The sequence below is a fragment of the Liolophura sinensis genome, chromosome 9 (assembly GCF_032854445.1).
Source record: "Liolophura sinensis isolate JHLJ2023 chromosome 9, CUHK_Ljap_v2, whole genome shotgun sequence".
Classification (NCBI taxonomy): domain Eukaryota; kingdom Metazoa; phylum Mollusca; class Polyplacophora; order Chitonida; family Chitonidae; genus Liolophura; species Liolophura sinensis.
The window spans coordinates 24431723-24458149 of NC_088303.1; the positions used below are offsets into that span (position 1 = coordinate 24431723).

The following is a 26427-nucleotide window of genomic DNA, read 5'->3' on the forward strand; positions in this document are numbered from 1 at the left end:
AGGAGTCGCGATATGATACGTTCATAATACGCCCACTTTATACAGTGCCTTGTCAGACAATTGGGCTGGAGAATAAATAATTATTCAGTTCTAACCAGGTGAAGCCCGACATATTTCATTATTTTGGTAAGTATGATTGCTGAAGAAGGGGAAACACATCACATCACAACTATATTAATCTTATGTGAAAACATAATTAAGTTTCTTTGGTTAAATTAAATAAATCCAACTGGGAATGAGTCATTCTTAATGAATAAAAAAAAACATAGAGCTACAATATGTGGAAAATGAAATGTTATATGGGGGTGGTACGTCTTCAGGTGAGTAACCATATTTGTGGTACTTGTCATATATTTGATAGGGATTTTGGAAGTCTGACAGTTACTGAGCGGCTACCTTCCGGGAAAGCAAAATGCTTCCACTGATTTGTACTTCGCTCTGCTTGCATGGCTCGGAGTATCATGTTTTTGATGCGACGCCATTTTGATTGTTGGTCTTTCAAGGAGACATAGTACAGGTCATTTGATTTGGCTGTACTGCTGACCGAGAGCCAATCAGAGCAAGGCTTCTGTAAACGGGCTGACTTCTGCTGTCGGCCAGAAGCCAGTAGCCGAAACACAGATTTAAACCTGGCAAGCTAAAGGTTTGTGAGTTCATTCAGACCTTCGCAAACTACGTTGTACATTGACATTGCACGATTTATTGACAGTAAATCAACCATTATGAACATTATATGTTTTGGCACATCGATACGCATATCGTGGGGCAACGAATCCTGATTCACCAATACAGCATTGTATTGTTACATTCCTAGTATATACCTTTACCTGGCTGCCCGTGTATATCCCCTGGAGGTACCTGGGAGGTGCTAAAAATAATAGCCATGCTTGCTGTTGTGGACTTTGTTTTGTCAGATGAGTCAAACTGGTAATGGATATGTAGGACTTGTGCAGTACTTCAAGAATGCTCGGTGTTCAGTCTGTGATGATTGTGTTACTACATTGGTGCTGACTACTGATGAAATATCACTCGCCGATCTGAGACTGTCCATTACAAGATGTGAATATAAACTGTCTTAATCCAGTCACGTGATACTAAGATCCTGTAGCATAATATTCACCTTTGCTGCCATGCTGTGTTTTGTGACTGCATGGTGCGTGGAAGTCTCTCTTGATTTGTGAACGTGAAATACATACAGATCTGTATGCAGAAAACAATCGTGGAGTGTAAGTCATGTTAAAGCCTGGGATGCTCCGGACATCTTGTGATATTCTATGCAGAAAGCATGATGTGAAGATATTCATTGAGCGACAGATGTTGCATTGTTTTCACATTTTCTTTTTTGCCAGGTTTCCAAAAAGCTTGAAGACATCAGGACCCGCTATGCTTTCTAAGTAGGGAAGATAACAGATGCAGTTGATGTGATGCCTGTTCTGATCGTACCAGTGACCAGATGTCTGCTAACAGGAAAAGTTGGTTGGAGGGCCTAACATCGGCTGTCTTCAGTTGATGGAGGGGCTAACATCAGCTCTCTTCATTTGATGGAGGGGCTAACATCAGCTCTCTTCATTTGATGGAGGGGCCTAACATCAGATTTCCTCAGTTGATCGCAGGGCCTAACATCAGATTTCCTCAGTTGATTGCAGGGCCTAACATCAGATTTCCTCAGTTGATGGAGGGCCTAACATCAGATTTCCTCAGTTCATCGCAGGGTCTTACATCAGATTTCCTCAGTTGATCGCAGGGCCTAACATCAGATTTCCTCAGTTGATGGAGGGCCTAACATCAGATTTCTTCAGTTGATCACAGGGCCTAACATCAGATTTCTTCAGTTGATGACAGGGCCTAACATCAGCTCTCTTCAGTGATCGGAGGGCGTCACGTCAGATCTCTTCAGTTGATCGGAGTGCGTAACATCAAATCTCTGCTGTTGAGCAAAGATTATATCAGATATCTCTAGTTGATCGGATGGCTTAACCATCAGAAATGTCCACCCACAGTTGATCATATCTCTTGTGTATGTGCATAAGGCATGTCACATTAGACTGAAACCAAAGCTGTGCACATGACAGTACATACCTGAAACAGGCTTGTGTAAATAAATCCCTGTAAATAGAACTTCATTAAATTGTCGCAGACCTTGATGGGTCCTTTCATCTGAAAGTACTGTTGCAGTACCTAAGGAAAGGTTTTCTATTAATCCGTGGATTCCGTGTAAATAGTGTTCATCATCCAGCACATCATAATTGTGAATAATTTCATTAATATCTTGCAGCACCCGAACTGTAGATAATAAAATGTTTACACAACTGTGCATTGGTGTTTAATATTGGTTTGTTGTGTTAATCTACATTTTAGCTCGCCTGTACGAAGTAAGGAGGGGTATTGTGAGAGGGGGGAAAAGTGTCTGTGTTGGTGTCTTGTTCAAGTGGTTTCCCAGTGCTGGGCCTTCCAAACTGCAGGTAGATGGTTTTATGCCCCCTGAATCGATATTAATCATATGAAAAGTCAAAAACGGTTGAATTTGGTGATCAAACATGAGAAAATCTACTCTACTACGATTGTACCAGCGGTAACTTGACCTTGTGACGTCACAGCGGAACATTCCCTGGGAGCATGTGAGGCTTCTCTGTGTGCATCACAAACACCCAGGAGACAATCGCTATACTTTTACAGCTAACACAACGCAGGATACTGTATAGTTACATATATGGCCTGAAAATGTCAGATTATGAAACTTTGGACCAGGGCCCGTCTTTTTCAAGCAACTTAAGGCTGAAATCATAAAGGGCAAGTGCTTAAAGTCAAACTCGGAAGAAGAAAGCTCTCAAATTGTGGTTAGTACATTGTTCTGCAGTAAAGAATCATTGTACTGATGGAGGGTTTTTCCATTATCCCCTCACCCCCACCTCAACGAAGTTGGCGAGGGATAGTACAATGTAGACCCGATGTTGTCCCTGCTTCTTGCACATTCGAATTTGTACATGCTTACGTTAAATGGCAATAGGCTACTTTTTTATATCCCCTCCACCCCCTTAGGCGGATCATATTATGTGAAAGTGATTTTGTCTGCCCCTTCGTGTCTGGGCTCTAATTTAATTTGTGGTGGATGCATACACAGATGACGATGTGTTGCAACTTACATTTGTCGATTTTCGCAGTTGTCATGGTAACTAGATAGCCATTTTCCTTATATATATACACTACATAAATCGATATGATTTTTGTGTCCGAGCAACAACCCCCACCCCGACTCCGTTTTCCACACACAGTTTTAATTTTTGGTGGATACGTAGGTACACAGATGATTTCACAGTTGTCAAGGTAACCAGATAGCCATTTTCCTTTTAAATACTACATAAGTGATAATGTGTCTGGACTACAACTATGTTTTCCACATCGTTTTTGTTTTTGGTCGATTCTCAGATGACGATGTGTCGAGATTCACGCCCATTTTCGCAGTTGATATGGTAACCAGATAGCCATTTTCCATATATACATATATATACACTATATAGATATGATTTCATGTCTTTGCTATAACTCGTTTCCCCACACAGAGTTTAAATGTTTGGTGGATACTTAGATGCACAGATGTGTTGCGACTCGCATTTGTCCATTTTCGGAGTTGTCCTGGTGACTAGTCATTTTCCTTGTATATACTATATAAATGTGATTTTCGTGTCCAGGCAACACCCTCCCTCTGTTTTTCTCGCAGATTTTTAATTTTTGGTGGATACATAGATACACAGATGGCAGTGTGTCATGCACTCCCATTTGTCCATTTTCACGGTTGTCTTGGTAACTAGATAGCCATTTTCCTTATATTTTACTTCATATATAGAAATGAGTTCATTTTCGGGCTACAACACCAACTGTTTTCCACATAGTTTGGATTTGAGCTGGACACCTTTGTCCACTTGCGATGAAGATTCGCCTCTGGTTTTATACCGGTCACAATGCTGCTGGCATTCTTTCATGCATTTCTTGGGGGCGTATGTTGTGTTCACCTGAAATCTTATTTTGTAATTACTCTCCTTCCAAGACTGCGCAACAGTGTTCATATATTTAGATTTTGTCCAGGCATCTTCCAAACTACTGCGCCGATTTTGATCAAACTTACCATACATTTTGCCTATCATCTGAACTTGTGCATGTTCAAGTTCATTGGCAATCGGGTGATCATTTTCAGGGGAGGTATTGTGAGAAGGGGGTCAGATGCTGTCGGTATCCGGTTTGGGTATAGCTTTTGGCCAGTCATAAGGTTGCAGTGGCCACCCATAGTACACAGATAGCCAATCATTGGCAGCGATTTGCATTTCAAAGACCAAGGAAGCCTTATTTCATAGCTCAACATTTTCCTCCGCTATTTCACAGGATTGCAATTGCCTTCCATAGTACATTGATGGCTAAACGCAATTTGCATATCGAAGATCTCTTTGGTAAGTCTTAGTTGTGCGCTAACTTCGTGGAGTGTCCTTAACCACCGCAATGATTTACAACTCGTGAATTCACAGCACTTTTTGTTTATCACAACACAACTTTAACAACCAGCACACATGTCAACTTATCGCTAATATTCAGGTTATTTTTTTTTAATAACTTCTCACACAAAGAGTTAACTGTCTGTTTTTTTGCAATATTGTCTAATTTTCTTAGACATCTGGTGGGGTGTTCATTGGCTATGTCTGCGTAGTGACTAAAAACCGGTTACGAAGCTTAGGTGAACTGCTTGTTTGTCTTTATTTGTTTATTTTAATTCCCATGTTTCTATCGCTAAATTGGTTTGGACGGCTCTAACTTTGCAAGAATAAATCAGCAGTATTCAAATCTCCAATCTAGAAATAAATTACTTGAACTAATGTAACCCATCACATAGAGGAATATTTAACTTTTCTAACATCGTTGAATAGTATAAGTCTTAATTTTTCCCAGAAACAACTCGTGTGATGTACTGTGTATGTACCTGTATAAAACACAAAAATGCTGATAATATATCGGTAATATTGACCTCCAAAGTTGACTTGTTCGTCAAAATATGTTGGAAATTGCGTGGGTCTGGTTCACTGTTTTGGAACATGTATATATTCTTATGTGGCTGACTGTTAATTAAATTACTGCGTTAGCTTGAGAACCGTTGTCTCCAGCCTCCTTTCCTTGCAAACATTGCAATGATAAGTAGTGTAATGTCCTCGAAACGTTCCATTTTTTTATAAATCTTATTTCTTATAAATAACGGAAGCTCTTCTTCTGATGAACAAGGGTGTACATATACTGGAATTTCAAACTCGTCACAGCCATTCAAAGACTTTGTAATGCAATCTCAAAATGTACTCCTCTGTAACAGAATGTTATATCCATAAAACGTGATACAACGTTTTAGAGTATTTCTCTCATATGACGGCGATCTTATGCGAGAAAAAACGAGCGCTGGGAAAACTCACCACCATCCGCAGGCTGCTGCCAAACCCTGCCATATCTTTATTTCTGAAAGCTGACTAAATCAGACTTCAGGTCTAGGTCATGGTTTTGATCCCCTGAACACGGTATACATAACATGACACGGCAATCACATCTCAATGAACATCGCCTTGATAAGAAACTGGAATAAGTCTAATACATGTCGTGTAAGTCACTGATCAGCTTTTAGAGTTCATCCATTATTGACGAGCCATTGGAGGACGGCTGTCTTGTGTTAAGTGGACACTGCATGACGGTCACGGAAAGATGTTCAGACGCGATGAAGCAAAAAAACTTGTAGCGTCAAATCCAGGAAGTTCTTTAGGGTGTAACAAAGAATATGCCACATGTACGTAGCAGGGTCGTGTTGAGAGTTCATCAGCTCCATTCATACGCTTTCCTCTTGGGGACGGATTCTCCGAGCTCTTCGCACACATCATCCAAACAACAATACAGCTAATTACTCTATCAACATGTGTCCAATTAATCCTCTATGTTCAGAAGCTAATCTTTTACCAGTTTTTATGAGATATGTTCTTGACTTTCGTCTCCTGCGGTTTAACTATCGATGTTTACTTAATACCAGGACCCGGGCTACCTCGTACACCTTAAGTATCTGCCTGATCGCACTTTCACCTAAGCCTGACTAATTCCACTGAGCCACGCTCCGGTCTGTTTTACTATGATGGCTTTGATCAAGACGCCGTGTGATTAATCTATCTCCCGCTGGTGTTGCTGTTCTAACAGTTTTTGACGGCTATATAAGTATACAGCCGTATACAGAATGCTCGACCTCCATTCTAGGCTTATCTGAAAACTAAATGTATCTACCTGTACGGTAAACAGTTACTTTATTGCACCATTTGTTAGAATTTTTTTGGTATATTCTAACGATCTTATATTTATATGTGTCAGTTGTTTCGTTCCCGGAAATGTAATTTACACTCTATAGCCTAACACCTCTGGTGAAAATACTTGCAGCAAGTCATGGTTTTAGCCTCAGAAAAAAAAAATCACCGATTCGTTTTATTTATCCTATACACCCATGTGGGGCATCTAAAATAGACAAAAATACACTAGCCTATGGAGAGAAACTATTAGGTTTTATTTTTTTAAAGATAATTCAAAAATAATACTTTTCTTATGAGCTATAATATCAATTGATTTAAATTTCTAAATGATCAAATTTTTTAAATATATCTCTTATAGTGAACCCGTATATTTGCATATGATACCTGTAAATAGACACAAAAAGCATACGTTACGGCAGCCGCGAGGTGATACAGTGAATTGTAGTAAGCTGTAATCTGTATGTCATGCTGAAATATTTCAACCAAACAACTTAGGTATAGTAATAAAACAAACGTATATTTCGATATAAGCATTCGATAATAATATAAGACATCAGAGACAGTCATTTTTGGCGATATTGTTTTGAAAACGTACGTGTACAACGCTTATGAGAGGTAAGTCGAGTGACAGAGTGGGATTTGATGCTTTGATGACCAATTTTTAGATGGAAAACAAAGTCACACTATATATGGAAAAATTCCCGTCAACAAATATTTAACCTCATGTTTATAGGACTGTTGGGTATGATTTTTCGGTTAAGACGACGGGACTTCTGTCCCCGGGACTTTTGTTCTGGATTCAACATCAGTTGTGACACCTGTGCCCAGCCACAGTATACCAACCTACATGTATGACATGCGCTCCATCAGATCATGAAACCCACGCCCGAGCAATGTATATCGACACGAATCATTAAACCAACGCGCCGCGGTATACACTGACACCAGACTTGACACCCACGCCCCGTCAAAGCATACTGACACCTGCAGACAATATACCCTCTCCCCGTTACAATATAATGACACTAGAGAATGGCGCCCCGTCACATTATACTGACATCAGACAGTACACGCGCGCCCCGGCACAGTATACTGACGCCTGATGTGACACCTGCGTTTCGGCGACAGCATAGTGGCACCAGGCGTGACACCCGCGCCTGATCACAGTTTACTGACACCAAACACAACATCCAGGCCCTGTCACAGTATATTGACGTCAGATGGGGGTCTGTGGCCAGAAGCAACATTAAAGGTATATCAATTCGTAATACTGTGCGCAAGCAAAGTCAATATGCCGACGACACCAACTAATCCTTGACGGATCAGAAGAGTCTTTAAAAGAAACCTTAGCAACTTTGGATCTTTTTTACAACTACTCAGGCTTAAAAGTAATCATTGAGAAAACCAAAGCTATTTGGATTGGAGGCCTCTCCGCTTCACAAATGAAGCACGGTCCAAATATAAAATGAAATTGGGCAACAGATTTCAGCATATCAGGAATAGATTTTTCAACTACAGATTTTAATAATATGTAGAAAATAAACTATTTAACAAGACTAGAAAATCTGAAAAGATTTTACATTAAAAAATCTTCTGAGAAGAGTTACATCAGTGGAAAATAAGAAATTTATAAGAAAAATAGCAGTAACTAAATCCACTGCACTTTCCAAACTTATACATCTCTTTAGCTCACTCCCAAACCCTCCCGATGCAATTTTTAAAAGAGATCAATACCGTTCTGTATAAGTTTATATGGAATGATGGATCTGATCGTATAAAAAGTTTGTAACTTACACAAAATTACGAATATGGAGGTATACGTATGGTAAATGTAGTAAAATTTGCGTAAGCATTAAAAATGTCTTGGATGAGAAAGATACTTCCGAAAGCACAAACATGGCAAAATGTAAGCGTTAAACCCAAGGATTATAAATACTTTTTCACCGTTGGAAGTGCGTGTATAAAAAACAGACACTCTTTGAAAAATCCCCTTTGGCTAGATACCTTAAACACATGCATGGGGAGAACAACAAAAAATAAAACACACATTACCCTCAAAATTTTTGGGTGAACACATATGGTACAATTTGCATTTTAAATACCCACCATTCTGTATAAAATAATGGTATGACAATAATGTCCGGTATGTAAGAAATCTAATAAATCCAGTAGAACAGTTTTTAACATTTACTGATTTTAAGGAGAAATATAACGTGAAGGGCACCTTTTTGGATTACAATACAAAACGGAAAGACCTCCAATATAAGCTTTTACATTGAATAATTCCAACCAATTCATGTCTTGATAAAATTGGAAGAAAATCATAGGATACTCGTGATTATTGTAAGCAAAATACAGAAACAATACAGCATTTATTTGTAGAGTGCTCATCTGTTCAGCATTTTAGGCTCAAAAGCTGGATCAAAACTAAAATGATTATTATGAATAACAAAGCAAACTACGAACACATATGTTTTACGTACTTTTACGTACAAAGAATGTATCCGAACACTATGAAGCAGAGAAGTATACTTCAATAACTGCGGGAAGAGAATCCCAATTTAACAAAATTGTGCGTTGTTTCGGAATGTTTTCGAAAACGTGTTGTGAAAAACATAGGATTATACGGTAACTACCTTATTTCTCCTTGGTGACAAAATGGTCTGCTGATTGAGGGAAATAGATAAAAGAAGAATAAAAACGACCTGGTCAGTATTTTCTTGCTTTGAAGCAAGAGATACGCTTGACAGCAGCTTTACCCTAGTATCAATATTTTTGTGTCTATGGGCGTACCTGGAAAAGCATTGAGAGCACTGGTTCACAGCCATCACACCCGCAGATGTAGATATACCTTAACGTCAGTCTTCTTAACAGCGAAGTGTACTGGATTATATCTGGAGGGTATATATTTTTTGTCTGGCCATTTTTTGAAGCCTACACACACCCAAGAGTCCAACCCGGGTATGTAATGCTGGTATTGCTGTCCATGTCATTGACCCTTTCCCAGATCGTCATTGTGAAATGCTTGTTTTGGAATGAAATGACGATATTTTCTAATGGTACTTATCCGACCCAGTGGATTGAGCCGCACTAGACTAGGCGACACCTGCCATATCCATTTTGTCATGTATATAATGCAAAGTCTCTACACAAGAATATGAGTTATCTGACGTAGCCAGGCCATTATTCAAGAACCTGTGGAATAAACTGGCAGGACAAGCCATGGAGGTATTATAGGGGTACTGTAAAATTATACCTCCATAAACAAGTTGAATCTTTATATAACGCCAAGGACGTTGCATTTGTGTGAAGATGACGAGGTAATCAGGAAGAGCCAGCAATAAATCACGGCAACTCGCTAACTACCTGCACAGACAAACCTGCTGACGAAAGGGCGCAACCCAACCATGCAGAGCGAGCCGAATTTTAGATTACCTGGGACGAATAGAATACTGATCTACGATGTTCTGCTTATACTGTGTGTATTCTGACGTCACAAGGTTGTCAAAAAACTTCTATTTATTTAAATTGGCTTATGTGGGCGGTCAGTTGTATGGTTGGAGTTAACATAACTCCAACCATACTGTAATGGTGTCCAGTATACCCATACATAGCAATTCTCGTAGAAAACTTATAAATCTAACAATGCTAGTTATTCGCACGAGTTTTTGGATCTGTACTTCATTTATTTTGGATTACACTTTAATTCTCGGTAAAGTTCGCGCATTCTTTACTACACGGCACCAAATTTACAGCATGGATTACACATGGATTCCACTCCTCTCACTTTTCATTGAAGCTTGATGACAATAAGCAATAGAAGGTGCACCTGTGGTTATTTTCGAAGTGTAATTACATTCGCTGAAAACACTTGTGGTGCGGTGCGTGTTTATGTGTCACACCTTGGACACTTTGTCAGTAACTTGCCAAAGGTCGATGTTTTTTTTCCTTTTTCTCAATGTTTCCTTAACCCATCGCATAAAAGAAAAACAAAATCGTGAGACGTCAAATAAATGAAAGAAAAATATTTTTATTCAGCTCTTAAAACATCAGTACATATTACACTGACGATTACTCTGAAATGGACAATGTCCACAATCTATATATTTTTATCTAACATTGTATAACATGCGCAAGGCCAAGAAATTCATAGCAAACAGCAAAGCAGCAAGACTATAACAACGATATATCATACATTCACCTAATAAAATCACATGGAGATTAACTACAACATTACGTCTAAAAACAGCAAACAGGCCAGATTTATTAATGTATCCAGATAATAATAGGTATGATTTTGCACGGTTCTTGACCTGATTTAAGATTTCGTGTAGAAAAAATTTATTTAGGAATTATAGCAGGAGGGCATTGCATCTCTCAGTTCAAATGATACCGATGGCACCACACATAACACCACAATAATACATTCCTCGAGCAACATCATGTCAGTTACACCACACATGACGTCACAGTCCTACATCGCTCAAGCCCCATCATGCCGATGACACCACACATGACGTCACAGCGCTGCGTTGCTCAAGCAACATCATCCTGGTAACACCATACATGACGCCAACGTGTTGCATTGTTCAAGCAACACCATACCGATGACACCACGCATGAGACCACAGCGCTGCATGGCTCAAGCAACATCATACCGATGGCACAAAACATGGCACCGACGTGCTGCATTGGCCAAGCAACATTATACGCCTAGAACATGTACATGTGTTGGTCATGCCCGAGTGTTGTTTACAAATGGCGAAGGGCTTAGTTTGAAAGCTCTGCAACACGAACAGACCATGTTAAGGACAGTCTGCCTTATAGTATGACTATAAAAGGTGTACAGCATACAGTTGAATACGGAATTTGCCATGGCAAGCATATTGCATATTTCAATAAACGCTAGGAACTTCCAGTTGTAGTACAGGCTTGTTCCAATGACTGCAAGCATTACACTGCTCACTCCGGAACAACTGTTACATATAAAAAACATGGCCGATATGCTGAGCAGAGTTCGAGTTATTTGTCCATCACGTGACCCTGGCATTGGTGTTTTGTCATCATTGGTTGTAACAGATGTGGACTTTCGCAGTTTCCTGGATAAAGCAAGTTGGCGAATGATAAGTGAATTTAGAACTGTCATTACGCAGAATGGTAAAGTGATATTCACGATGAAGGCTGTCCAAAAAATATACATGTTGGATTTATGGCTTTGACCAAATGGCGTTGGGTGTATGGCAATAAAAGTCTCATTTGTTGTGGGATCCCGCCGTTTCACCGGGTATAATACGAACAGACGCGGAATATTCAGCGCGAAACCGAAAAAATACACACACATTACGCTGACCTTCGCTCGATAGCCGGTGCACAGTTTTTGAGCTGTGATAGGGTGACAAATGGCTATGTAGCGTTCTACAGTAAAGACGACGGTCACCAAAATGCCGATCGTATAGAAACACATCTGCAAAGGATTCAGATAACAAGCAAAAATTGTGTAAAACGATTTGAGTGCTGCAGACTTGACGTCCAGCGAGGCCAAAAATGTCATACTAGCGAAGACTAGCAGGAGCAAATCGGATAACGTCAGGCCAATGAAGTAAGGGACTGACGGAGACTTCAACCCCCCTTTACAGAGAGCGATCAAAACCAATACGTTTCCTAATATACCGAGAAAATTCACAGGTGGAGAAATAATTAACCGACATATAAACAATACCGTATCATGCATGATTTTATCATCGGTCGTACCCCCGCTCCGGGCGCCATTATCATTGTTAGTGACGAGCGTTAAGACAGAGTCATTTCTAGTGTCCAGAGTTGAATTCTCTTCAGGGTTCAGGTCGTCACAGCTAAACCCCTGCTCACATCCCGCTTCAGCAGTCATGTTTGTAAGTCCCAATGTACCGTCACTCGCCATGATGGCCACTGAATTATAACCTCCGTCTTCTAGTAGTAAACTTAGCACGACGATGCATAGCCAGGCTTTTCTGGTTCCCATGTTTGCAATCTTTACCTAATTCAACAAACATATTCACTTGTACTCCTTTCAGTATTCATAATACTAAAATAAAATAAAATAATAATAATAATAACATATCAACTGTTGACGTCACGGAATTCGCCATAATACTACATGTATATGTATTGCTTAAAATACTCCGTACAAAACTTTGTACAAAGCTTCGAATCTGTTTTTGTTAAATTCTGTGGACAATAATGACAACATGTATTTTGGACAATATATCTGACGTCAATTTAATGAAGATAGTTATGCTATATACCGTTACAAATCAATTATGTAAAATCCAGAATGAAAAGTACATCTGGTCTATGTTGTGAAAACCGTACACAATTAGTTCTCGGTATCAAGTCCGACAATCGCATGCAAAGGGGAGTTCACTGAGCACAAATTACATAAAATATCACGTTCAATAAAAATGTACCCTTTAAGCCTTTAATTTAAGTTTGTAAGTGAAACAGGTAATGTCAAGGGTGAGTGAGTGAGTGCTTGGGGTTTAATGTCGTACTTAACAATTATTTAGTCATATGACCACGAAGGAGCCCGTAGAGTGTGTGTAATGTGCCTTCTTGTTACAGGATGGGTTTCCCCCACTCTTTTATCAAGTGCTGCTTCAAAGAGACGCCTTACCGAACGCAAGTAAGCTGCCGCGTCCGAGCCATTATATTGATACGGGTCAACCAGTCGTTGCATTGTGCCCTTCATACTGAAAGCCAAGCGAGGGAGTTACAACTTCCTCTTTTTAAGGTCTTAGGTGGGACCCGACCCGGGAGTGACCCTGGATCTATCGCCCTCCAAGCGAAAGCGTTATCAATTGTGCTATCAGGGCCAGTGATAATGACAAGGTATTGAGAACAAAAAGAGAGCATGTAAGAAGTATGAACATAAAAGCATGTTTTTGAGGAAAATAAAGTAAATATGTTACAATGAAAGACCACACCATAGAGAGTAAAACCAGAGCAGCGAATGGAGAGTGATAGTTGACAAATGGCCGCATGTAACAGGTGAAATCTGGCCTCTTGATAGTTTACATCGTCTAGCACTATGGCTTAAACAGATTTATCCATAGAATAATAGAACAGACAATGTATTCGAGCTCACTGATCTAGAATTACTGAAAATGCTGTGTTGTGATAAGATTTAACATAAAATAGCATTATACAGAACTACCATCTTTGGTAACAGCATTGTGTTTAATAACATTTCGACAAATCAAATACCTGGTTGCAGCTAACCCTGGAATATTTCAGCCTTGGAATCTTCCCAGTGCGCTGAAGACGGACGACGATAATACTCTCGGACCTCTGATTAGTTAGCATGAGATTAAATAAAACTAGACGGGTTTCCTTCTATATATGCGTTCATGCTCGCAACTGTTATAACGATGGGTTGGCCGCGGGAAGCGACAAGATGTGTGACTTTTATCATCTTCATATCATATCCTCTCCACGGGTTGCCTATACATTCAAATTGCGGAAAGGGAAAAATGCTTTCAAACAAAAACACCATATGTAGCCAATCTTGTCTACTGAGTCTGACGTGCGCGGGGAAATATGTTTCCTTGACATTCTCACATCTCTTAATCAAGGCTTATTCGAAGTAAATGCACGAGTCGATGAGTGATCTGCTCTTGTTTAGGATTTTCGTCCTAATTTTAGTCTCGCACAAAACTTTACAGGCAGCCATATTCAAAACACCCTTGGAGAAAGGCAGTTTTGTCAAGATTGTCAGTATTTTGTACAACATCCTGACTGTTTGGTTACATCCTGATTGTTAGTCTACATTTCGACTGTTTGGTTACACCTTGGTTATTTGATTACATCCTGACTGTTTGGCTACATACTGACTGTTTAATTACATCCTGACTGTTTCGGTACATCCTGACAGTGTACATGGACTGTTTGCTTACGCTCTGTTTGGTTGCATACTGGCTGTTTGATTAAATCCGGACTGTTAAATTAAATCTTGACTATTTGCTTACATCATGAATATTTGGTTACATCCTGAGTGATAACACTTTAATGCTGACCGAATACATTCTGTTTAGTTGCACTCTGAGTGTTTGGTTTCATCCTGACTGCGTAGTTACATCCTGACTGTTTGGTTACATCCTGGTTGTTTGGTTACATCCTGACTGTTTGCTTACATCTCGACTGTTTGGTTTCATCCGGATTGGTTACATTCCGACTGTTTCATTCCGTTTCTTGCAATATACAGGAAATTAATAATAGTGGTTTCTTAAATGTAAGGAACAGATGGGATAAAAATCAATTTAATACTGAGCTTAGATGTATGCAGAGAAATGTTCGAAGATTCCTTTCGAAAATCTAGCTCAGCATAGATTTAATTGACTGTCTCATTTAGCAAATTTACTTGAAAGAGAATTATCTTAATTATTAATCAGCTGTTTGATATTAAAAATTAGATAAAGTGAAGCCCAGTGTACAGTAGCGTTTTATCTGCTTTTGTATTCATGTTATCGTCCAATGTCGGTATTGGGCCATGCAGCTAGTAGTACCTCTGGAGTTCTTCTAGACAGATCAGCAGCCGTACGTCTTTCCACCCTCGAATGTATTTGGTCATAACTTGTTAACAGGCTTGCAGTGAAACGCATCAACAGCGTTATTTTCATAGATCCCACACACAGACCATTTGAGTGAAATGGGTTGATGTATTTTACATTTGATTACTAAAAAAGCTGCAAAAATTGACTTCACTGAAACTGAACTTACTTTAATTTTCATTGTTTTGTGTTCATGGCGGTCTTGACAATGTTTGTCCATTGAGCGAAGCCCTCATCACAATTAAATGAAATAGAAGTCCTACAATAATGATCCAAGGTCATTTGCCCAGCTATCATTAAATGAGATTTGAGATAGCACTCAAAACGCCTGAAAGCTGGAAACCTGCCAATCCATCGGATAGTCATTATTTGATATCGATGAGATAACGTATAAACAGAATCTCGTCATGACATAGCTGAAATATTGCCGATGTGGCGTTAAGCCATAATCATTCACAAACACATTTTATTATATCTTAGATTTCGTCGTTATTAGCAACTAGACAGTTTACTTATTTTTAAGTCAATTTTCTTCCGCTGTATTTTTACGTTTTCAGCGCTAACTCGCTGTTTTGTTGTTACCATGCACATATTGCTCAAAGATTATCTGAGTTTAATGAAATCCGGCTCTGAATCAAAGACTGGAGACAATAATTTTCTGCGGCAATGTCCAACACAGCACAAATACAGAAACGTGGAATCTGTGTGATCTTAGTTACGGTATGAACTATATCCATGTAATCTCTTACATTTTTAACTTTTTTAAAACCACCGCCATAGAGTTTCGTTTTTGCCGTCGTTAATTTTGCTTAAATATACTTGGAACTTCACAAAAAAGTTACTGATTGTTGCGGGTGAAATTATGTGTACAACTTCGAACGTGGCCAAGCACCAATCCTTTATTTCTTTTATTTAATCATATTTGATATTTAAATTAAATGTAATAACGTTGAAAAGATGCGATATGCGATTAAATTGTGCCCATTTATATCTGCAATCTTTACTATCTGTAGAATGTGTTGGCAGCCTTGAAACCGTATCAATGTTAATCAATGTCACCATATACCAGCTTTCATTCACTGCGAAACATTAGTGAAAATTTGGCACATATATATAATGTACTGAAAGGACAAAACTGAACAGATCTCGGTGAGTTATGCATTTGTGTTTTTCGTTCTTCTTCATTTGTTTTTTTTTTTGCAAGCTAGGGCATCTCTTTCGCTAAGTGCATGATCAGATTTTTCGGAAGACGACTAGAGCTCGATACTTGTCAAGGGTTCCAATCCAAGAGTTTTTCCCCAGTTATCTGTTTCTTGAGGTGGAATGCTTACGAAAAAGCACATCTACCTTTCTTAACACATTTGCAGTGTTTTCGGCAAGAAGCGTTTTCTCTTTTTGTAGAGTCCAAATTCCTTTTTTAAACGGCGAAAACTGCAAAAATAATTTCGGAATGAGAGCCAGTTCCAACATATTTTCAAGGTTTTGGGAAAATTTGTGGAAAACTTTAGGAGGAGATGTGTTGCAAGCTCGTTTTCTGTTTAAGCCCAGATTCCATCCTTAAAGGGCGATAACTTTAAAAAATGATTTAGGCAATGCTAGCCCCAAAAAACAGACACTTTCAAAGTTTCAAGAAATCTTGTGGAAATCTGTTGATAGGAGTTTTGATGAACAAAAAATTCTAACTCACCAATTTACAGGTTGATGAACAAGAATTGTGTGTATTTGTCAAGTGGATGAAATATGGAGACATCCGCAGCCTCTTCGGAAGCCGAAGATTCACTTCGAATGAAAACCAGAAACTCCTCCTACGGAAAATCTGCAGGCCCGGGCCGAGGTGCAGAGGTCACGTAACCTACCCTGTCAATCATGTCACCTATCTATGATGCCTTTCGCCCTGTACGCCGGTCTGGTGGCCTTCGTTACGTCAGCACTCTCCAGTTATCTCTCCTCTCAGATCACAACGTTGGAGAAGCAATATGGATGGTCGAGTGGTCGAATTGGCATATTGGTTTCTATCAATGAGGTGGGCTATTTAACCAGCATTCTCGCCATTACCTATTTTACTCGCCAATCCCACATCCCCAGGGTCCTCGCTATTTGCTGCTTTTTGTTGGCGTCGGGGCCATCATCTGTGCTCTGCCACATTTTGTGTTGTCAACCGGTCGACAGCAAAAAAGCACATGGTCACTGACAGCACATGGAGATGACATGAACACTTCCAGCTTATGTATGTCGAGTGAACGAAACACATCAAAGTACGCCGGAGTCGACACGTGTTCGAAGTCCAACACAGACCACGTCAACCAAGCTAAAACCGTGGCTTTTGCTCTGATCGCTTCCGGAATGTTTCTTCAGGGTTTGCTAACAGTCCCAGAGTGCCACTGACATTAACATACATAGATGACAACGTCCAGAGCTCACAAACAGTCCTCTATTCCGGTAAGACAATAATATAGTCGTTATAATCACTTGTGAAGTATTGTTGTAGACTACTTTTTAAGAGAGGAATTTGCTTAAACTGCCCCCCTTCCAAAAATATTTGCATATGAGTGAGCCATTAAGGTAACATCCCCTTCACAATGCTGGCCGCCGGACCTATAGGCCTAAGTAAAATATTCTTTAATACGGCGTATAACATCAGTCAAATAAACAAATAAATAAACATCCTTCACTTTATTGGTCTTAATTGATCTTAATTAATCTTAATTGTATGACCAACAACAGCCATAACAATTATGTAGCAATGACTTCTGAATGAAATTGATATAAATAATGGTATATTTTCGCAGACAAAAGCACTACGTTTATGGTGTAAGTTTCTTTTTGCAGCAATCACTTCATCCATGATGCTGCTTGGCTACACCTTGGCATATTCCATGGGCGCTGTTTTCAGCAGGATTCACGTGTCTCTGAAAGGTGTGTGATTGAGCTCAATTTTTCACCTGTTCGTCGCCTACTTGTTCACCCGACACCCTGTTCATCGCCTACTTGTTCACCCGACACCCTCTTCATCGCCAACTTGTTCACCCGACACCCTGTTCATCGCTGACATGTACAACAGACACCCTGCTCTTCATCCACTTGATCTCCCGACGCTGTGTTCTTTGTCCATTTTTTTTCTCTGACACGCTGTTCATCGTCCTCTTAATCATCCGACACTCTGCTCATTGCCTACGTGTTCATCCAACACCCTGTTCAGCTAGGCCTAGTCGCTATGACGGACCTTTTACACAATACTCTGGGCAGAGGACATGTCGTCATGGGGATAGTGTAACATCTTTCAGGAAATCACAAAATCAAAAAATAAAAGAACATTTGTAAGAAAATAGTGAAAATGTATCCAAATGTATCCAAATGTATCCTTAACAGGTCGATGTATTCACTCCATTAATAGGACGCAGTTTTGTCCATCTGATTGTCATGTATAAGTGAGACTTATTTTGTATGAAGCTTTCTGAATACATCTCGCAGGTTCCCGAGTGTCATTGCAGTATCCAATCGTTCTTTTCACAGACACGCTTATGGCACCCGAGGACCCACGCTGGATCGGCGCCTGGTGGCTTGGCTTCGTTGTCAAGGGAACCGTAGCAGTCGTCATTCCCGTTCCCTTGTGGTTCTTTCCCAGACGACTTTCAACAACACAAGCTCTAGAAAGGAGAACGCAGCTACCTGAGCGTCCTGGGGAGATCAAGCCATCTCTGTCCACACAGGTCAAAGGTCATTGAATGTTTTAATCAGAAAGAATCGATAACCACTTTTCTTCCTCCCTGTTATACAGTACAGAATTCGACCAATAAAGTGACCTTATGGATGTAGGGTGCAATATATGTACTTGATCTGTGGATGACAGTTTTTGTTTATTTTGTGCCCAATTTATACTTCGTTGTAAAACATAATATATTCTTTGCCTGTACATGGAGGGCTACTTTTATTTATATAAGTGCCAGGTTTATGCAAAGATGAAACAAACACCGGAAACAAACAACGAGCTTAGCATTTAGGCAGAAAATCGCAATTATGGTAAAAAAAATTGGCCAAAGATATAGCTTTGTATTTGTAGATGTAAAACTGATACAAGCCTCCGTGGCTCAGTCGGTTAACGCGCTAGCGCAGCGCAATTACCCAGAAGCCTCTCACCAATACGGTCACTGTGAGTCGTAAGTGGGAAGGTCCGTCAGCAACCTAATGCTGGCCACCGTCGTTAAAGTGAAATATTCTTGAGTACGGCGTAAAACTCCAATCAAATAAATAAATAAATTAAATAATGACTTACTAAAAAGTATATCCTTCGCATCCGTACAAGGTGCTGTTAGTGGTAGGTGGAGAGTTGATTGTTGTCACATATTTCATGAATTAAGCAATTTGCACTTGCCACCATTTAGTTTCTTAATAACCTTAGAAGTTTTTCACTTCGCAGACATACCTGCTACAACTTTAAGACTACTGATCAATCATGTGTATACTCTCCTCGTTCTGGGCATTGGGCTGAAGGCTCTCCGCACCGCGGGATATGCAGCATTCAATCCGAAGTACATGGAAGTACATTTCAGTCTCACTGCATCGGAGGCTAACCTCTTTGGCGGTAAGTTTATTTGTTTAATACTGAATACATTTATTTTCCCGTAGGAATACATTTATCCGATGTACGTTAGCAGCGTACATATGGACAAGTGGATGAATGGCCATAACAAATTTCCAGAATTGGCAAGTTTGAATGATATAAACATAACAAAAACCTTACCATTTCACACAAGGATTTCAAATTCAATACACCGATTCCTGTTTAGGTAAGCTATACTCTCCCAGTCAAACTGGTTCCGATTCCATTTAATTTCTGGGTTCTGTGGCAACCAATTGACAAAAGCAAATTTCAAGATCTGAGGGTAATAGACGACATTGGTTTCCATGAGAATTTCAGATTTGGTATGCACAATGGAATGAACTACTGTCTCATTAAACTATACGTCTGATTTGATTAGGGATGAAACTGAGTGGAAATAAATGTAAGGAAGGTTTCTTCTACGACATGTAGATTGGTAGTAGGAAAGCCTGCATATCTGGCTTTTCCATAGCAGGTGAAATCAGTCTATAATTTTTGGTGTAAATAACTAGAAATCCGTAATACAGCTGCGTTCTGGAATCAAGCTGCGTACTGGAATCAAGCTGCGTTCTGGAATCAAGCTGCGTGCTGAAATCTAGCTGCGTGCTGAAATCTAGCTGCGTGCTGAAATCTAGCTGTGTGTTGGAATCTAGCTACGTGCTGAAATCTAGCTGCGTGCTGAAATCTAGCTGCGTGTTGGAATCTAGCTGCGTGTTGGAATCTAGCTGCGTCCTGGAATCTAGCTACGTGCTGGAAGACCTGATAACTAATTAATTAATTTATACACCGATTATTTCGCTTATTAAATATGACAGATAATATATCAAGGGACATATGAAGATCACTGGTTAAATCACTGCGCTTCGCTAATACAAAATTAACACAAGGCGTACACAGGCCTGTGGAATATGCAGCCAATCCCTACATAAAGCTCAGAATCTTCAGCCTAATCCATACAAAAAGCTCCAAATCTGTAGCCAATCCCTAAATAAAGCTCACAATCAGCAGCCTATTCCATGCAAAAAGCTCCAAATCTGCAGCCAATCCCTACATAAAGCTCAGAATCTTCAGCCTATTCCATACAAAAAGCTCCAAATCTGTAGCCAGTTACCTACATCAAGCTCAGAAAATTAGCAACCATACATCTGCAGCACGAACACGTATCCCTATCGGATGGCACACCCTCTGCAGCACGAACACGTATCCATAACTGATGGCACACCCTCAGCAGCACGAACACGTATCCCTATCGGATGGCACACCCTCTGTAGCACGAACACGAAGCCCTAATTAATGGCACACTCTCTGCAGCACGAACACGTATCCCCATCGGATGGCACACCCTGTGAAGCACGAACACGTATCCCTATCGGATGGCACACCCTCTGCAGCACGAACACGAAGCCCTAATTAATGGCACACTCTCTGCAGCACGAACACATATCCTCATCGGATGGCACACCCTGTGCAGCACGAACACGTATCCCTATCGGATGGCACACCCTCTGCAGCACGAACACGTATCCATAACTGATGGCACACCCTCAGCAGCACGAACACGTATCCCTATCGGATGGCACACCCTCTGCAGCACGAACACGAAGCCCTAATTAATGGCACACTCTCTGCAGCACGAACACATATCCTCATCGGATGGCACACCCTGTGCAGCACGAACACGTATCCCTATCGGATGGCATGCCCTCTGCAGCACAAACACGTCTCCATAACTGATGGCACACCCTCTACAGCACGAACACGTATCCCTGTCGGATGGCACACCCTATGCAGCACGAACACGTATCCCTATCGGATGGCACACCCTCTGCAGCACGAACACGTATAGAGGAGAAAGTTTAGTTTTGAATGTGAACTGACTTGCATGACACAGAAATGAACGAAACACTGTACAGTGATATAACTATACAAAATGTTAACCTGAACTGTTGTTAGCCTTAAAATGTTAAGGCTTAATGTGAGAGATTTGACTGTGTGACTCTGGAAATCCTGTGAATGTGTCCTGATCTGTACCTATAGGTGTGTCAGCTTCGTCAGCCATCATCGTGTCTGTGATTCTCAACGGGATTCTCATTTCCCGGCTCAAACTGCAGTTTAAAGGTTTGCTGCGGATGGCCCTGCTTTGTGAGACGATTTCCAGCATCTTGTTCCTGCTGGGAATGACCATTTCCTGTCCACAGCCATCCATCAGAGGTTTGGACATCATGAGGTAAATTCAAAAAGCACAAACCCATGTCAATGATTCCAGTGATACTTGATTACAAGGTAAATTGGAAGGCATAAACCCTTATCTGAAGCCATGGACATGACACTAAATCACCAGGCGAGTATAGAACGTTAATAACGTGAACAAATTCACGGATTCAAGGTTTAATGTCCACCAATAATTAGTATTTTATATTTAACTTAAACCAGTTATCTGACAAAAGGACACTTGGGTCAGTTTCACAAAGCGATTTCAAGACTTAGCTTAAACTGTCTTTCAAACTAAACTGTTATTATGACAATACGTGCATCGAAACGATACAATTTGACCGCTGATTTTGTGATGTCGTAGTACAATTTAAGTTTAAGCATCCACCTTTAGATATTTAATTTTGTAAAGGAAATTAAAGAGTGGACTTTAGCCCAAAATGTCTGAAGTTTTTAAAACAGATGCCTGCATGGTCTATACCGAGCTGTCCGGCGAAGCCTGAGAAACATACACGTTCCTGTTGCTGTTACATTTTATTGCTGTAATCCACAATCCAGATCTAGTCAAAGTTGTTAATTCTGCACAAGAAGCTTGGTAAGTTTGACATGACAAATAATTCAAACAAAGCAAACAAACAAATCAAGTTCGTCTAATGTACATGTATGATCTTGCTGTTTTGGCTTTTGTTTCCAAACATTTTGCATGCCATACAGGAATTACAAAATGATATAAATTTTGTTTAGTATTCAATCCACCACTGTCGATGTCGTTACCGCCAACATCACGCTCGAGTGTAGTTCCAGCTGTGACTGTCATGGCGTGAGGTATGACCCGGTATGCGGGCAGGATGGGCTGACCTACTTCTCTCCCTGCCATGCTGGATGTTCCTTTCAATTTGACAAGGTGCCTTTCCTCTCAGAGATTATACTAGTACTGTCTTTTAGTTTGAAAATCATTCATGCACAGTTTAGAATGTTTATAAATAACTGCTTGTACTTTTTTGTACATTCTACATGTTTGCAATGTTTTTACATTGTAACTTGCTAGGACATTTTAGATGTCATTATTTGCTTCATTAAAGCTTTTGCGGCATGTAAAATCTGGTACATGGATGGCTCTGTTCATTTATTTGATTGTATTACGCCGTACTCAAGAACAGTTCACTTATACGACGGTGTCCAGTATTATGGTAGGAGGAAACCGGTCAGAGCCCGGCAGAAAGCCACGACCATCCGCAGGTTGCTGGAAGACCTATCCACGCACGGTCAGAGAGGAAGCCAGCGTGGGCTGGACTTGAAGTCACAGTGACCACAGAAGACGTGTTGGACACGTGTATATATAATACATGGTTTCACTGTAGGGTTATTCAGGCTGCAGATGTATATCGACCACCACTGTATCTCCGACGAAAGATCTCCTTCCGGAAATCGTTCCAGGCATGTGCAGTTCCCGGTGCAGCTCTTACCTCCTCTTCACCATTTTACAGTTCTTGGCCTGGTTTACTGCTGCCGTGAGCATGCTGTGTCTACCGCTGGCTATTATAAGGTACAGTACTCGTTATTTTCTGCAATGCAATATACGATCGGTTTGTTTTTTTGTTCATTTTGGCTCCGTAAGGTGCTTCATAATTGGACAAACTTTAAGACACAGGATTATCTAAACTTATCTTTCCTCTCTCTCTATAACTCTCGATCCCCACATATACATCTATACATCAGTCTATTCACTTACAACAGATATCCACACATTTGCCTATTCCCCATATCATACATCCTACGTCAGTGTGTCTCCACATATCATACATCCTACATCAGTGTATCCCCACATATATACATCCTACATCAGTGTATCCCCACATATATACATCCTACATCAGTGTATCCCCACATATATACATTCTACATCAGCGCATATCAAAGTATATACATCCCTACATTTTATACATTTACATCAGTCTATCCCCACATAGCATACATCCTCCAACAGTGTATCTCCATGTATCATGCAGTCTAGATCAGCGCACATCAAAGTATATACATGCCTACATATTATACATCTTCTTTAGTCTGTCTTCTTTATTCTTCATCAGTACATCCTCATATCATGCATGTTACATCAGTGCATCCGCGTTCTACATCAGCGCATATCAAAGGCTGTACATCCCTACATGCATATTATACATCAGCCTATTCCAACATATCCTAAATTTTACATCAGTGTATCCCCATTTATCATGCATATTATACATAAGTCTATTCCAACATAGCATACATCTTAGATCACTGTGTCCCCAGATATATACACTGTACACCAATGTATCCCCAGATATCTACATCGTACATCAGCTTATATCAAAGTCTATACATCCCCACATATTATACATCAACATCAGTCTATCTCTACATATCATACACCTTACAACAGCCTATCCCTACATATCATACATTTTCCAACAGTCTATCCCCACATACCATACATCTTCCAACAGTCTATCCCCACATATATGCATTCTACCTGCATTATCCCCACATATCATACAACCTACATCAGTGTTCCCCACATGTATACATTCTACATCAGTGCATATCAAACATATCCTGACATAGTGTACATCTACATCAGTCTATCTCTACATATAATGCTTTATGCAATATGTCGTCTATGCCCACTTATCATACAGCTACATCAATATACCCCTACGTTTCAGGACAGTAAACCACAGGGACAAGTCATTCGCCACAGGAGTTTCTCGCTTCACCGACTCTCTCATTGGTTAGTATTTATGTACAGTTCCTCTTCTGATGCAATGCTGTCCTCCGCATGTGTTAGCCGGTGACGACTTATTTATTCTTTATAACACTAAACAAAGGATATCGCTGTCAGAGTGGAAAATGGCTTCTGCTACATGACGTTTAACCTTCACCACAGAGGTAGCAGGTCCGAGTCCTCCTCGATCTGGGACCGGCCCCGGGGTCTCAGTCGGTAGAGCGTCAGCTTCGGGAGAGGTAGATCTAGGGCCAATCCCGGGTTGAGTCACACCAAGGACCTTACAAGAGGAAGTTGTAACTTCCTCGCTTGGCGTTCAGCATTAAGGGGACAGCGCAAGGACTAATTGACCCGTGTCAGTATATTGGCTTGAGTGAAACAGCACTAGATAAAAGAGCTTTGGAATTCTGTCCTGCAGCAAGGAGGCACATTACACGTACATGCACTCTAAGGACGTCTCCGTCGTCATATGATTGAAACGTTTGTTCAGTATGACGTTAAGCCCTAAGCAAGAACGTATGTATACATGCATTGGGTTTTACCTCGTACTTAACAATTTTCAAACTTACGACGACGAGGAGTCACTAGGTGTGTGTACATGTACTGTGTCTTCTTAATTGTGGCAGGGCGAGTCCATGGCGCCAAAGTGCTGCCGCCACTGAATTATCATGCCGAAGACACCAGACATGACACTCCATCCAGTCACATTATACAGACACCTAGTCCGAATACCTGACTCCAAGGCGTCAGGTATTCGGACTAACTGACGTCAGGTCAACTTGTCATATTCCCTTGCTCTAACTTCCCAGTGCTTAGCACCAAGCGAGTTAGCCCGTTAAAGATTAGCAATACTGTCAGTTTACTTGCCAGTTCTACGTAATACTCTCTTCTAGCGCCACATTGTTTGATAAAGTACATATGGGGGATGCGTGCTTGAGGTGGTAAGCGTTCCAACGCAGTGCAATGACGCACGAGTCACTGTCACCAATGTCATCGTTGTGAGTTCGTCCATCTCGTGCTGGCTTCCTCTCCGGCCGTCTGCCAGCAACCTACGGATGACCATGGTTTCTGCTGGCCTCTTCCCGGTCTCCTCCTATACCAGAATGCTGGCCGCTGTCCTGTATGTGAAATATTCTTGATTATACAGCGTAAAACATCAATCAAATAAAAATTTGAGTCGTTTTAATATCACAGAACACATTATTATCTTTATTCCAGGATGGTTTTTGGGGCCGATCTTATTTGGCAATTTGATTGATACCACGTGTAGATACACGTGTAAAACCTCAGTCGTTTTAATATCACAGAATACATTATTATCTTTCTTCCAGGATGGTTTTTTGGGGCCGATCTTGTTTGGCAATGTGACTGATACCACGTGTAGACTCTGGCACAAGTCTTGCGGTGTGAAGGGCGCATGTGCGTTGTATGACATTGCAGATTTGCGCATTAAGTACCACCTAGTTGACGTCATCATCAGTTTTGCATATATAATTGTGTTTTTTGGCGCGTACGTTTGCAAAATGCGCAGTCTGAGCAGCAGGCCTACATCTGATGTCCTAGCTGTCGACGGCAGTCAAATTTGTGTAGGCGAGCATGAAGGAGCAAAATGTCGCGATGTTGCCATATAATGAGAGTTTGCAGCGTAAAATCATTGCCGTATACAGAATGATCAGTGTTTAACTGACATCGGTGGTCACTTAACAACAGAGAACTACAGATGGATGCAGCGAGTACAAACCTGAATTTAACACATTACAGGCTTAACACAGTAGAGAGACAGAAATCAATCCTATCATACGCTTCATTATAGGTTTAACACAGTAGGGAAATAGAGATCAATCCTATCAAAATAACACATAAAAAGACAGCGGATTGGCGGGATAAACAGATCCAAGTCTTTTGTACGTACAATTGCAGCATAGCCTTGAATGTTAATCACGGCACGTGTAT

General features: G+C 40.5%; 2 protein-coding genes across 2 annotated transcripts in view; both read left to right on the forward strand.

The window, feature by feature from the left end:
• Positions 1-5073, forward strand: part of LOC135474823 (splicing factor 3B subunit 3-like) — a 29476-nt gene extending 24403 nt beyond the window's left edge. Inside the window, exon 28 of the mRNA XM_064754431.1 lies at positions 1350-5073. Within this exon, the coding sequence (XP_064610501.1) occupies positions 1350-1394 (45 nt within the window). The 3' untranslated portion in view covers positions 1395-5073. The remainder of the gene's footprint in view (positions 1-1349) is intronic.
• An 11705-nt stretch (positions 5074-16778) lies between these two features.
• Positions 16779-26105, forward strand: LOC135475728 (solute carrier organic anion transporter family member 5A1-like). The gene is given in 9 exon segments (XM_064755662.1): positions 16779-17005; positions 17119-17246; positions 17249-17335; positions 17726-17812; positions 18368-18613; positions 19314-19478; positions 21534-21723; positions 24416-24419; positions 25806-26105. Coding segments are annotated over 9 exon segments (1434 nt in total).
• Positions 26106-26427: the final 322 nt, after the last annotated feature.